Source organism: Phyllostomus hastatus, unplaced genomic scaffold (genome assembly GCF_019186645.2).
Source record: "Phyllostomus hastatus isolate PE091 unplaced genomic scaffold, TTU_PhHast_1.1 phas_contig_58, whole genome shotgun sequence".
Classification (NCBI taxonomy): Eukaryota; Metazoa; Chordata; class Mammalia; order Chiroptera; family Phyllostomidae; genus Phyllostomus; species Phyllostomus hastatus.
In genome coordinates, this window is record NW_025333916.1 from 54,192,997 (window position 1) to 54,207,936 (window position 14,940).

Sequence of the window (14,940 nt, forward strand, 5' to 3'; positions counted from 1 at the left end):
GAATGTTCTGTAGTAGGGGAAAATTCAATTGTTTACCTAAAGCTCCTGTGTAAGGCTGGGTGTGTGGTGGTGTTTGGCAAATGCCAAGGCCCAAGGTAGGTCAAGTGCTCCAGAGTTCACGGACACTTTGAGCACCTTGTCTGCTCAGGACTGGGGAGGACACCTGCTTGAGCCAGTCACTCGGCTGACAGGACTTCCTCCACGGTCCCTGTCCACAGGCCTCCTGCCCCTGGAGGCCAGAGGTGAGCAAACACGTAAGAGCCCGTCCTAGTCTTTACGGAGAGCTCAGTTTGCCCAGGGTTTCATCCGAACAGTCTTTACCCCTGACAGTTGTTTCACATTCTCTCTTCAGATCCTTTTAACAACCCTGTGAGGTGGAGGCACCATTCTCCACTTCGTTTTTCAGAGGCCAGTAAGCTAAAGCTCCTAAGAGGTTAGAGGAGTGGGCCAGTGTCCCATGCTGGTCAGTGACCGAGTTGGGGGTGGGGGACGCCGACCCAGATGCGTCAGATCCCCAGCCCAGTGCTGCTTCTAGGATTCCATTCCGCAGAACTGCTTTTTCCCAAGTCTGTCTTTGGGACAAACCTGAGGACTACGGCCTCGCGTTGGCTCTGGGCCGATTAACGCATCAAGAGGAAGCAAGTCATTCTGAAAAAACTACTCCTACTCATTGTAAAGCCAGGGATGCGAGTGTGAAGTCTCATTCTAGTGTCACGTGTGAGAAAACGCCCACAGCGGTGGTAGCAGGCTTTTCAGTGAGGGCCCGAGTGGTGCTAGAGACACAAGCCAGTGAAACAACTGCCACTCGGACTGCAGTGGAGAGCTACTGGGGCGTAACCTGCAGCCCCCGGGTGTGACACCAGGGGTTCGAGTGAGGCTGTAGCCTGCCCTGTCGTCCTGTGAGAATTAAAGTGTCTCTGGATGTGGGGTAGATGTTGGTGGGATAACATAGAAAATTCAAGGCAAAATTAGAATTCTTCCCTCTGAGAAAGTATCTGTAAAAAGGCAAACCTGGGCCCAGGCTGGATGGCTCAGTTGGTTGGAGCATTGGCCCATAAACCAACAAACAAACAGGTTGCAGGTTCAATCCCTGGTCAGGGTACATACAGGAAGCAACCCACTAATGTTTCTATCTCCTATTGATGTTTCTCTCTCATCAGTGAACATATCCTCAAGTGAGGATTAGAGAAAAAAAAATTTTCAAGGCAAACTTGTCAACTTAAAAGAATCTAAACCCTTTGGGATATTTAAGGCAAAGCCAGGGGCCCACCTTCCTACTCTAGGTTCCGGAGGTTTGCGTCTGAGCGAGCTCACAAGCGCTGATGGGAGTGACACTAAGGAGGCCCTCGAATCTTTCCCGTGCATGATCCCCACTCCAGACGTCCTCACGACCCGGTCAGTCATGTGGGAGTCGAAGCAGAGTCTGTCTTCATCATTGAAATTGAAGGTAAAATCTAAACCGACATTTCCAGGAAACCGTGGTGTATGCAGTATCCATAATGAGAGTCAGAAAAAACAAATGTCGGCGCAATTGACTATTAGTAGTTAAACAGCATCCCTGACATGAGGTTTATCTTTTATCCTGAAAACAAAGAGAGAGACATTTTCTCTCCTGATAGGACTGGGTAACTTGGGGGGTTAGATTTCTCAGCTGTGGTGGTGACCACATTCCGGCAGAACCTGATGGCGGGTCACATCTTCTACAGAACCACCAGGGGTGCTGTCGGGGTTCACAGTACCTGCCCCCCTCCCAGCCACAAGGGAGAGGAGACCAGAGACCCGGGGAAGGGAGGCACGGGCTGAGCAGGGCTTTCTGTAGGGGGTCGGGCCCCAGAGAGGGGCTTCCAGGCCCCTCGCTCAGGGATTTGTACCAGATAGAATTTCTAGGATTTTAACTGGAGCAACCTCTGCAAAGCGTGAGCCATTTAATGTGCCTGCCCTCTTTACAAGCCGTGTCATTTCCACGGAGAGAATTAGTCCTGGTGATGGGAACGTGGGCCTTTAGGACTTGCTCAGAGATAGAAGAGGTTTCTGGTGGCTTTTTCTGGGTATTGAAGAGAATTTATAGCCAAGCATCTAGTCCCTGTTGGCCCCTGCTTTGGCAGAGAAAGAAACAAGAGCCAGCGTTCACCCCTGAAAGAACAATGGCGTGCAAACAGAGAAAGGGAGGTTGGCGGGGGATGGTAGACCAAGAAAAGCCCAGTTGATTTTCTCAGGGAGCCGTCCCACTTCCCCTTCCCTCCCCCAAATCAGAGTCTCGCTCTGGGAAGCGCAGCCTAGAGCAGGTACACACCATCCCGCGCTCTGTCTGCCACGTAAGGCAGCCACGGGAACCAGAGCTGTCCTGGGAGACACTTCACAGCACCGCTTGTTGGGGGACACGAGCTCTCCCTACATGAGGACCCCAGCCCCACCAGACCCCTGGGTAGCAACTGCTTTTCCCTTCTGTGTCAAGGCTGCACAGGGAAACCGGCTGCCCAGAGAGAGGACAGGGGCCTGATGGGCATCCTAGGGTTGGGCTTCCTTGGCAAATGGGTGTATGCACGCATGCTCCCACCTCTGAGCCGCTGCCTGCCAGGTGACTCTCAACCCAACATGGGCCAGTGTGTCACAGCCTGGGTGAATAGCCCAGGGCCGGCTCCGCCCCATCCAGGGTGACAGGGCTGCTGGGCCTGGGTAGTGCCCCAAAGCCCCAAGGCCAGCTAACCCTAAAAGCCAGTGCAGCCTTTACAGGAACTCTGTGGAAAGCACAATGGAACCAGTAACCACTGCCCGATGAGCAAGGACGGTACAGGAAATATACTTTAAAGACCAAATTCTTCTTTATGGCTCAGCTTTCTTTTTATCCTGAGTCTGGCAGATTGGAGGTGGAGCTTGCTTTGGGAGCACCTGCTGGGCCATGATCATGTTTAACTATTCATTCTAATGCTAAACTTCAGTAATCTAGAAATAGCATTGCATGCTGGACAAGCAATTAATTATGCAAATTTAACTCCCTCCCCTCCCCCTCCCCAGCCCCACTTTGTCTGGCAAGGGAAAGGACAGGCCGATAAGAACACGTGGGCTCAGAGTTCAGCGGGGAGAGGAGAGGGAATTTCAGGGGAATTTCAGGGGAAAAGGGGAAGGGTTTGCAGGAACAAGTATAAAGGACACATGGATAAAAACTAGGGGCGGGTGGAAATAGGAGGGAGGAAGGGAGGGCTGGGTAGGTGGGTTGGGATGGGAGTAAAAGATAGAAAATTGTACTGCAACAACAATTTAAAATTTTTAAAAGAACACGTGGGCTAAGAAAATCTCTGTACTTGTTCTAAGACTATCGTGCACAAGGGTAGTGGGTCTGGGGCAATGCCTGTGACGGACTCACCCACTGTTTTACCAAAGAAGGGAGGCGGAAAGGAGGGAGGAGGGGAGGCGAGAAATCTACTTTCTTAGCAAATGCTTACAGAAGACCCCCGCCCCTGCACACCACTGGGCCTAGGAAGTTACCTTGCTCCAGCTGCCCACTCTCCAGCTGGCACAGGGATGGAGGTGGCATCTCTTGGCGGGGTCAGGCTTCTGAATGGCAGCACAGTCGGTGTCCACCTGGGTGCTGCACTCCACGCGGCGCCAGGAGGCCCCCAGCCCACACGTGGTGGAACACTGTGGTGGGGGACAGAAGACAGAGCTGAGCGCCCCTTCCTCAGACACAGCCCCCCACACCCTGCCCTTGGAGCTTTTAAACAACCCACGCACCGGGGCCCTGCCCCAGGCAAATAACCCGAATCTCCCCTCAGGTAGGGCCAGGGCACCAGTAATTTAAATGATCTCCCAGGTGGTCCTCATAAACAGCGGGGCTGAGAATGCCTGACGTCTGTGGGAGGAAAACCCAATGCAAATTAGTGTCTGCTTCCCTTTAAAAATGCTGCGGGCTTGAGTGCCAAACTGCCACATTTCATACCAATTCTGTTCCGAGTGGACATCAGAACCAGGCACCTGCCTCTTACCAGCTCATACCCGCACCTCACTGCAGTGACGTTACCTGTTAGTCCTCTCCGTCACAAACTGTGATAGAGGCAGGCATTCTTATAAAGAAACCAAGGCTGGGAAAGCTGGCTTGCCCAGGGAGGAAGACTAGGATTTTCTGCCTCCAAAATGCAGTATGATCTTGTTACAGCTGTTCTTCTCAGCCTTGAGTGCCCACGGGCACCACGGGGACACCAGGCTAGACGCAGGTTCCGTCCCAGGAGGCCTGGGCTGCAGCTGGAGAGCTCGAGTTTCTAACTAGGTCCCAGGTGATACGGATGCTGAGGTCCTCAGACAACACCAGGGGTTAGAGAGAGGCCACAACGTTTCACTACTTGACTCCCTGGTGGTGAACAAATCAATCGCCTTTTCCTACATGTACAGCCCATTCCTCAGAAGATGTTTTCATTTATTTACAATTCTGAAATACCTCAGGTTTAGCAGTGGGCACCTTGAAAACTAGACAAACCTTCCCCTCATCAGTTCTTTTATTCTACATCCTGATTCTTCCATAGGACTGCTCTTTCTTGCACTCCCCCACGCCTGCCCACCCTCAGGGGGGTGCTGTTCCTAAACATGTACAGCACAGCTCTGGGCTGTCAAAGGGGTGGGAGTTCCATCTACGATGGTTTTGGAAGTTTCTTTTGATGAGTTATAAACAGAAACCAGTCTTACATTTCTCTTGCTGTATTTTCACCCTCCATGTAACGTCACACTTTACTTTGTGCAAGTTCTTGTGTTATAAGACGTGTACAACACAACAGCATTCCGAGGTAGATGAAGTTATTATATTGTACAATAATAAAAGGGAAGAGTAGAACACAGCCTAGGTTATCAATATTTCCAGTCCACTCATGGAGGTAATCTCTCCTCCTCCTTAAAGCTGTTTAGGGTTTGGTTTGTATCTCTCCTAAGTTTCTACCACCTCCTCCTCTGGACGACACTATGTGTACATAAGGAGACAATAACAGCTGAAGTGCATTGACCCCTGACCCCTGGTGGCCCAGGTGCTCACACCCATGTTCTTTGCTATGGGACTTTGCAGCTCCTCTCATCAGGCAGTGGACTGCATTGGGTTGGCCAAAAAGTTCATCTAGTTTTTCCCGTGTGATGGCTCTAGTAGTGCTTAGTTGTCTTGAACTTCATTCGAAACAATTTTAGATTTTATTGTGACAGCTGTCCCACCAGCGTACACTTAAAAAAACTTATCAAAGTTGGTGAATTTTTGTGTAGCCATTTTAATATTGAAGATGGAAGAAAATATGCAACATTTTTGGTGTGTTATGCTTTATTATTTCAAGAAAGGTAAAAGCATGACTGAAACACAAAAAGAAGATTTGTGCAGTGTATGGAGAAGGTGCTGTGACTGATGGAACGTGTCAAAAGTGGTTTGTGAAGTTTCTTGGCACTACTGACACTGTGGCCAAATAATTCTCTGCTGTGGGGCTGTCTCATGCATTGGAAGGTGTTCAGCAGCACCCCTGGCCTCTACCCACTGGAAGCCAATAGCAGGAGATAGCCAACACACTCAAAATATCCAACTCAATAAAGTCATCGGTGAAAATGAAAAATGTGTTTTTTATTTTATGGAAAAAAAACTAAACAGACTTTTTGGCCAATCCACTATTTCCCCAGCTCTTGAATCAGGACTGTGCTTTCCACTTTGGCCAATAAAATGCAGTGAGCGATGTTGCACAGTTCTCAAGCGGCCTTGCTTGTTTTGGTCCTCTCTCTTGGACCCCGTCCCTGCCCTGAGAATGCAGCTGGGCTAGCCTGCTGCAGCACAAGAGATCATGGGAAACAGGGCCGGGCGACCCAGCCAAGGCCATCCCAGCGCGGCCAGCCTTCAGCCAACACTCCAGCAGATTCATGACAAGCCAAGCTGAGATCAGCTAAGCTCAGCCTAGATCAGCAGAAGCCCCCAGCCAACCCACAGACTGGTGAACAAAAACAAATATTCACTGAGGTGTTGTGGTGCTTTGCTATTTAGCATTATTGTGGCAACAGACCATTGATACAACAACATAAAAGGCATTTTCCCCACATTTTCTATCACCTTCAGAGAGGCAGGGTACAATTAAAGGTCTGCAGTTGGCTAATTGTGTGACCTTTTGCAGTTTCCTAACTCCCCTAGCCTGAAAAATTGGTGGGAACGCTTGGACCTCCTTCACAGGGCTGTCGTGAGGACCACAGAGGTGCCTTCTCATCTTCAGGATCAGGAAGGGCCTTATGGAAGAAGCAGCTCGAAGGCTGATACTGAAGAACAGGTAGGGTTTAAAATGGCAGAAGGTTTCAGAGAAACGAGTTCAGATTTATGGAAGCTTCAGGGGGTTGAGGAAAAGCAGGAAGCGTTGGGTTTGAAAGCTGGATTACGTGGGGTTGGGAAGTCCATTTGGATGCTAGAGTGGATTTTATCTGCTCTGATAAGTAACGAGGAGACATTAAAGATTTGTGAGCAGGAGTTTGGAATGGCCAGAAAATTCCTTTGGGAAGACGAATCTGGCAGTCCGCCACCTCCTGTGCTGATGTATGGAAAGCGATGGAGACAGCAGAGACCGAAGAGCACAGACCGGCAAGGAGGTGTCCGGCAGGTGGCCCACACAAGAGGGTCCTTCATTCTTGACCACTGGGGCACCAGTGGCATTTTGCACGGGACACTTCTTCCTTACAAGGGACTCCCCCGAGTGTGGCAGGACCTCTACCATCTTGGTAGATGTGGAATGCTAATAGCAGCTCCTCCCCCCATCATTGCATAAAAGCATCCCCACTCTTTTCTGAATGCCTCCTACCATTTCATGAGATTGGAAAACACTGGCCCTACACTAACAGGAAATAAAGAGGAGATGACAGAATGATGAGACGACACTGACAGAAAAACTATGGGGGCGCTGTTAGTAGCAAGGGGCAGATTGGTATCAATGGTGATGCCGGGGTTTCTAAGACTTGGTGATGGAGAGGATGGAGTGACCACATTATGGGGGGGAGGGCGATCCTACAGAAACAGCTTCCGAAAGAGGCAGAATAAAAAATTAGGAACAATGGGACCTTCGAAACCCTGAGTTTTCCTTCCGAGTCCTGATCCTCTCGGACAATTCTGTGTCCAACACTTTATTTCATCAGCGGCACAAAGGGAGCGGGCCCGGAGCCCGGTCGTGAAGGAAACCCCGGCCAAGTGCGGGACTGGGCTCCAGACTTGCGGCTCTGGCGAACTGCCGTCTGGGCTGGCTCCCTTTTCCAGACAACTCCCTGGAGCTAACAGCTCTCAGTGGCTCCACTACGGCTGCCAAACTTTTGTTGAGCAATGATGCATTCAATAAGGCAGTTTATTTCTGTCGAAGTCACATGATGACATTGGAGATAGAATTAATTCTGTGTGTCTTGACTGACCTCTGGGCTCAAAGACTCATCAGGTTTGAAGTGTACTTTTATTTTGGTTTCGTTTCTTTGGATATAGTAATTTCTCATAGAATCCACGAATATTTAGCAATTAATTATCACACGTTAAATATCTTCAGGACAAAAACATCAGAACACATTTGCATTTAATAATTCTACAGCTGCTTTGGGATTTGGGGATTGGATGAAAAGATGAGGTTGGGAAAAGAAACTACTTTCTGGGCCATCCTAAGGCTGCTTTTTAATCACACCTTTGTATTCCCTTGTGGACAGAGAAGGGCTTGTCCTTCCTTATGAACAGTCCCCTGATGCAGGGACCCCTCTGTCTGCGGATGGTGACAGCTTCTCACAGGGTCTCCCCTCTGGATTGCAGTTGGGCACCTCCCTGCACTCAACATAAATGCTCTGCTCCCCACAGTCACCAGTGACCTGCTCATGGTCAAATCCATCACGTCCACTGCCAGCCTGCATGTTCCTAGATATCCATAGCGCCATTTCTCTTGGTTTACATCTTAACTATTAGACTACTCCTTACTAGTCTGCCACATGGGAGCTGTTTGTTAGCCGGCTTCTTGAGTGCTGGTGTCTCCTAGAGTCCCATCGCCTCTTGGCATCCTGCAGGTTAATGGGTGAGCTGCTTCCCTCTCAAGGCTCTAACCTCTACCTACTGGTCTTGCCCACCGAACCTTTCCTCCAGGTTTCACCCCTCCCGAGACTCTCAGACCCAAACACACAAACTCCTGCTGCCCATCATCTGGCTGTCCCAGAGGTACCGCCAGGGTAACTCGGTCTGTAAGTAAAGCCACCATCCCTCCTTTCTTTGCCTCTGTCAGGACTCACTCCTCCTATGTAATGTGCGATATCTCAGTTTACAGGAGCTCCACCTGACAGACCCCAGGATTCCAACCGAGCAGTCACGGCAGACTCCTGTCCCCTCCCCTTCACGCCCCACATCAATTATTCACGAAGCCCTACTGATGTGAAGTTCTAAGCAGGGGTGCCCAACTCCCGCAGTGGGCCCAGGATCGCTCAAAATGCAGTCCAACACGAACTTGTAAATTTACCTAAAACATGATGAGATTTTTGTGTGATTACATGTTGCAATGTATTTAATGTGTGGCCCCAGACAACTCTTCTTCCAGTGTGGCCCAGAGACGCCAAAAGTTTGGACACCGCTGCACCTAAAGGTATTCTGAATTTATCTTCCCCTTGTTATCTGAGCATTCTTGTCAGAGTTCTCACGCCTCGGCCAGACCACTGCAGGAACCTCCCAACAGGTCAAATCCCTCGTCCTCACTGCGTCCAGAATGAGCTTCCTCAACCACACACAGGGCTGTGTCATGCAGTGGCAGAGATGGCTAGATATCCACTACCATAAGCTTCCCTCTCTTCTTCTGGGGCATGTCATTAGAATAAATTTCTCAGCTGCCTTGCAGTTGGGTTGGGTCACGTGACCGAGTTCTGGACAATGGAGTGTGAGCAGAAATATTCTGTGCCCCCTTCAGGCCTGGCCCATAAAGCCCCCTACAGGAACACCTCTGTGCTCTTCTCCCTTCCTGAGACTCGGATGGTGACCCAGGGCAAATCTGAGGAGAGGAGGATGGTGGCAGGGCCCTTGTCAGCCCGGATTCCCGAATGACTGCATGGACCAGAGTCTCATTCTCTGTAGCCACCATCGCAGGTCTGGAATTCCCTTGTATTAGTATGTGAGTGAGAAACCAACTTCTGTTGTAGGGAACTGCAATATGTATGGCTCAGTCTGTTACAACAGCCTAGTCGTGTGTGTGTGTGTGCGCGTGCACGTGTGTGTGTGTGGTTTCTAACTTCATATACATACAGTACACATGTCACACTCTGATTATTCTGACATCAACTCTATACCTAAGTCTGTTAGCACCTACTCTTTCATATGCTGTTTGACTAGGTTCTCCTCTTCTCAATGCCCACCGTGGCTTTAGTTGTAGGTACTTTCAGACTACATCTCTGTGAACTAATGAACAAAATCACACAAACTAACTAGTAGCCTCAGTTTCCATACCATGTTCTCTTTGTCTTTGAGTCTACAGAGGCTGCACACTGCCCAGACTGTGTTGACAGACGGAGGACCACAAGCCCATTTATCTGTCCTTTAGGGATGCCCCATGTGTTTGGAAGGAAAGGTACATTTGAGGGTCCCACTTTCCAGTACATCCTTTCAAGGACATCACTCACAAAGCGGAAAGAGGTCAATTTCATTTCCAGGCTGACCCTACTGTGGTGACAGTATAGGGGCCATTTCGCTCTGTGAGCTCAAAAGGAACCATGGAGCCCTCAACGTTATGGTAAAATACTTTCTTGTGAACTTTGTGATTTTCTCAACTGTCTACCCAGGGTCACCTCTCAGCCAGAATTGTTTCTGTGCCATCTGACCAGAGAAGAAACTGCTACAACAGAAGGCAGACAGAGTGGTGGTATTTCCTCATTGGCAAAGCGATGGGCCAGAGGCTCCGAGGTCTGCCTGCCTGGGGCCGAGTCCCTGCCCCACCACGCGGGAGGGTGTGGGATCCTGGATGGCTCTCAACTCCTCTCAGCTTCCACTTCCTCATGTCTAAAACGGGGAAACTATTACTAATCTCCTTGGGCACTGGTGAGGATTCAATGAGAGAATTCATGTTAATTAGCATAAAATCATGCTATTAAAGCATGGCGCATGCTTTATAAATGCTCGCTGTCTACATCCTCCTCATTATAAAGAGCCCACGTGAACTTTCTCAATGGAGAAAATATGACTGAAGTGTCAGGAATCATAAGACCATTCCTCTGCACACGAACATCTTTCTTCCCTCCTGAACCTGTACCCTTTATGTGCAAATGGAGATACTAAGCTGCTGCTACATTGACAGGAGATGTGATAACTTACTTAAGAAATCACATGTGAATCAATGTGAAATCAGGGTTTGAGTGTGAACAAAAATTTTTGAAAGCTTGATTTACCTACTTATTGCCAATATGGTCAATTCTGTGACTAAAGATAGTGATTCATTCACACAAAAATTTTTTATACAGCTCAGTTGTTCACTGGTGCTGAAATTTGCTAGAGACAGCAGATTAGAGTGGAAAGAGTTAGAAGGCTCATCGTCCAAATGGCCAGTGTCCTTAGAGAAGTCGTGGAACTGTTGGAAATCTTAGTTTGTCTGCTTATAAGTTGATGTAAATCAGACCCTACCTGCTCCTCAGGGATGTCAAAAGGGGGAAATAAGAGATTGCATATAAAAGTGATTTGGAAATTAACATGCTTTATAAATGAAATGTTTGCTTTTTTATACTAGTTACTATTGCTTCACTTCCTTTTGGCTACAAAGCATGAGCCATGAAATGTCATAAAAATGCTGAATGATTATCTTGCCACAAAGTCCTCTTCTGAGTTGTGAGATAACTTTCACGAGTATATAAACTGTGCATTTGAAATTCAAATGGGCGAGAAATGATTTTGAATTAGTTCTAGAAACGGAAAAACACATGTCTAGCCAAATGCCTAAAGCCTGAAAATAGGGGCCAACATTTTTTCATCGCGTACCTTCTCTTCCCTCCATATTCTAACTTGTTTGAAAGCCAAAACAATTTTTTGTATATAAGCAAACACCGCCCTCCACCCCCAAGTCATTAATACAGTGAGCTGTAGAACTCGTTGAAAGAGTGTGGTGATAGATTTACGTTCTGTTATTACTTGACAGGTGTAATCGGGGGCTCAAACTCTGGCTCTCTGAAGGAAGTGCGCCCTTTCAGTCGCCCTTTGGCCCGCTGGAGGGGATGCTGGAGACGACCTGCACTGGCTCACTATTCCATAGATGCAGAGCAGACTCAGCGAGATGACCAAAGTCCCCACTGTCACACACCTGGCTGACCCAGCCCTCACTACCTCTGTTCTCATCTTCCCTGGAGACTCTTTTCTTCCCCATTTTTGGAATTAAGGAGGCAAAGACGGAGGTGAGTGCATAAATCTGATTGCTTCACACTGATTCCGAGTTAGACTGTGCTTCCTACAAGCCCATTTTGAAGCTAGCACAAGAATGCAACACCCCTCACTATTTCCCAGAGAGACACAGGCATGGGGCGAGCGATGGGACACCTACCTCCGACCAGTTTCCAACAACCCAGTGCACAGAGCTGTGGCTGTGCGAGAGCTGCTTGTAATTGGAGACGTTCAGCAGGAACCCCTCGGCGATCAGGCTGGTGGCATCCTCCTCGGTCAGCGCTGGTTCAGAACTCCGTGTCAGCTCCGTGTTGCTCGGAAGTGCTGGGGCGTCGTGGTTGGCTGGCTTTTCCGAGGGTGCTGGCTGGCGGTCTCCCCCCAGGGGGAGAGGAGCATCCCCGGGTTTTCCGGTGACCGTCCCCTCAGCTCTGGGTGTGCCATTTTTGAGAGCAGTGGGCCCTTGGCTGGGGAGCAGTCCTTCTGTCACTGTGCTGACAGGGGGCCACAAGGATGCCCCCCAAAGATAAGGTGTTGGCAGAGGTCCAAATGGCATTCCTGTACTTCTTCCCCCAAAAGCATCCTTTCCTGGTGCTACGGTCCTGGTCCATATTACAGAGTTGTTTTCATCTCTGTTCTCATGTTGTTCCCTGTCTTCCCCTGAGCCACTAGGAGCCTCCGTGTCTGGCTCTTTGCTCCAGGTATCGTAAAACGGAGTCACCTGCCACGTCATGGGGTTGCTGGATGACGACAAATCCGAACCGATCACAGTTGTAGCGAAAAGGTCTCCCTCTGAGGTAGGACCAGGGCCTGCACTGGAAACACGCTCTTCCTCTGGCCGGATACTCGGAGACCAGGAGGTGAGGGTGGGCTGGGAAGTAGTTCCAGGGGAGATGACGTGACGGGTGTCCAGCGCCGTGTGGGTGGAGCTGTTCTGCCACTGATTCCCATCCGCGGCTCCTTCGGAGGCTGGGGCGGGACTAGGGCTGCTGACTGACGGAGCACCTGTGGTCACAGGCTCAGGCGCCGTGGGCGTGGCCAGCATCCCGGGCCCGGGTGTCGTTGGTGGGATGGGCTTTACCGGGTCACGCTCAGACGTTGGTGGCCTTTTCCCAGTGAACACTGTGCCTTTGCTGGGGTTCAGGATTCTCCGGCTGGACGGGCATTGCTGAAGGCCACACAGAGCTCGGCTGTTGGGCTTTCTCGTCGCGTCACAGGGCTCATCGTGGTTCTTGGCGCACGTGACACTGCGGATCCGCACTCCGCCGCCGCAGGACACGGAGCACTGGAAAAGAGGGACAGCGGTCATCCCGGGTGTGAAAGTGCATTGGTTCTCACACTCAGGTTCATTGCAAACCAGGGCAGACCCACAGAAACTGAACTGTGCAGCTGAAACTTTTACGTTTTATGCGTTTATATTTTGTTTCTGCATTCGTCTAGTTTTCCGTGGAAATATGTATCTCCTGGAGACCAGCTGAGGCTCAGGACCCACCACTCACCCTCCACAGACTGAAAATACAAACCACGACTGTGTAAGTGAAGTCTCCCTGGGCTTTGAACTACAGATTGTGGAAAGATTTAAATAAGTTGCCTACCTTTTCAAAGACATAGTGATAATATCTTTCCTTGGGTTCTGATGCTGTTAAATTAATGTAAAATGTGTATGCACTCTCTGAAGTCTACTAAGTGAGTTCTGACGAACTTTTCCCTCCATATTGAGGACACTCATAGGCTCACCCAGGCCCCAAAAGCTCCATTTCACTTGCCTGCCTCAGGTAGAATCATATTAAAAGACAGACACTCACACATGTGTGTAGATCCAGGGCCTTTCCTGAAACTGAAGGAGGGTAGTTCATCAGCAGTGGGAGACACCCTTTCCAAAGGGTTCGGTGCACCTTGCAACCTGGGAGTTCTCATGACCTCACTTACTAACTTCCAGTTACACTCAGAGAGTTAGATCAGCTTAATTTGGGGGATAATCTTAAATATGCAAAATATATTTAAATCGATGTGGCTGATAACAGCAATCTCCTAAACCTGGGTCAGGGCTGGCCTTGACAGGTGTTGGAAAGACAGAGCTTGGAGAGGTCTCTTCAAGGGCCAGGTGTGCTGCCCGTCATCCCAACGTGAGAGCAACGCCCCTTCGGTTCCACGTTACTGCGGCGGCTCCGGTGAAACACAACTGCGGGTGAAGGTCTGACACACTGGCTGTTGGGGTGGGCGGGGGGCTCTGATTTGCTACCGATGGACTAACAACAGGCCACGAAATATCCTGATGATTTCATCAACACTGGCAGGCATCTGACTACTGGACAAGTGTGAGGGGGATCCTGTAAGAATGGGAAACGAGCGAGACAGAACACTGGGTGGAGAACTCAGGAAACAGGCCAGCGGGGCCAGACGCTGGCCATTGTGCCATTTTCTCTGGCGTCCCTTTGGATTGGCTGATGACAAGGAGTGGGGGGTGCTGATGAAGCATAAAAAACGAGTTTCCCCTTTTCCCCCTGGGCTCACCTCACTCCAGTTGCCTACTGTCCAGTCCGACGGACACAAGATGTCTCTGTTGCAGGAGACAAGGGGCTTGGGCTTCAGCAGATGCTGGCAGTCTTTGGCTGGCAGCGCCTGCTCGTCGGAGCCCATGGTCTGGATGCACAGCACCGGGCGCGTCTTCTCCCCGTGGGGCCCGCACGTCGCCGAACACGCTTCCCACTCCCCGGCCCACCACCTGCAGACACACGTGGTCCCGTGAGAGAAGGTCACCCAAAACTCCCAACACACACACACAGGGAGAAGAGACTCGAATGACCTCTTTCTGGAGTCACGTACACTTTAACCGCAAAGAATTTGTTTGTCGAGAGGCTACTCCATCCTGGAAGCCATTGACCACATATGTCTTATATGAGGAGTATCAGAATGTTCTATTACTTTTACATGCTCAGAATCTTTACTTTTAAAGGTTCTCTCTTAAATACTCATTTGGGAAAGAACGCAGAATATCCAAATTGGATGTACAAAAATTAGCACTGAAGGACAATACCCATAAATAAATAAGACTAAGTCTTGCATATGAAATCACTATGGGAGCAGAAGTGACTCGGAATGATGGGTATGAACTTTTCAGATATTCTGTGATGAAAGTTCGGTGACAGAGGGAGATGTTGCAACTTCAAATTCATATGCAAGGAAAGTACTCAACCCAGCTTGCAAAAGCAAATAATAGCAACTAAGTGATCAACATTTATTCACTCATTTATTCTTAAAAAAGCAAATTCATTTAATTAATTTTCTTTAATTCTTTTGTGGATTTGCCTGCACAATTTACCTTTAGAGTCAGATCTTCTTGCTTGTTTATATTATTTTCATTGTGTTTTAATGTGTGAGAAGTATTTTCAATTTGGGGTTCTGGTTTTAGCACAAGAACCTGTCCACCCTGAGGCCCTGGGCAGCAGCACAATGTGGTAGTGCCAGCGCAGACTTCTCAGCAGACAGAGCCGGGTTCGAGTCCAGACTCTACCACTGTGGCTGAATGACCTGGGAATTTTTTGTGAAGCCTCTAGTGTCCTCATCTATACAAAGGTATAAAAAACCAAACA

General features: G+C 49.3%; 1 protein-coding gene across 1 annotated transcript in view; it reads right to left on the minus strand.

Annotated features, from left to right (window-relative positions):
- ADAMTS12 (ADAM metallopeptidase with thrombospondin type 1 motif 12) overlaps positions 1-14,940 on the minus strand; it is a 206,474-nt gene that overhangs the window by 26,711 nt on the left and 164,823 nt on the right. Inside the window, exons 18-20 of the mRNA XM_045848252.1 lie at positions 13,862-14,072; positions 11,511-12,632; positions 3,487-3,639 (exon numbers count right to left, since the gene is read on the minus strand). Of these exons, the coding sequence (XP_045704208.1) occupies positions 3,487-3,639; positions 11,511-12,632; positions 13,862-14,072 (1,486 nt within the window). The remainder of the gene's footprint in view (positions 1-3,486; positions 3,640-11,510; positions 12,633-13,861; positions 14,073-14,940) is intronic.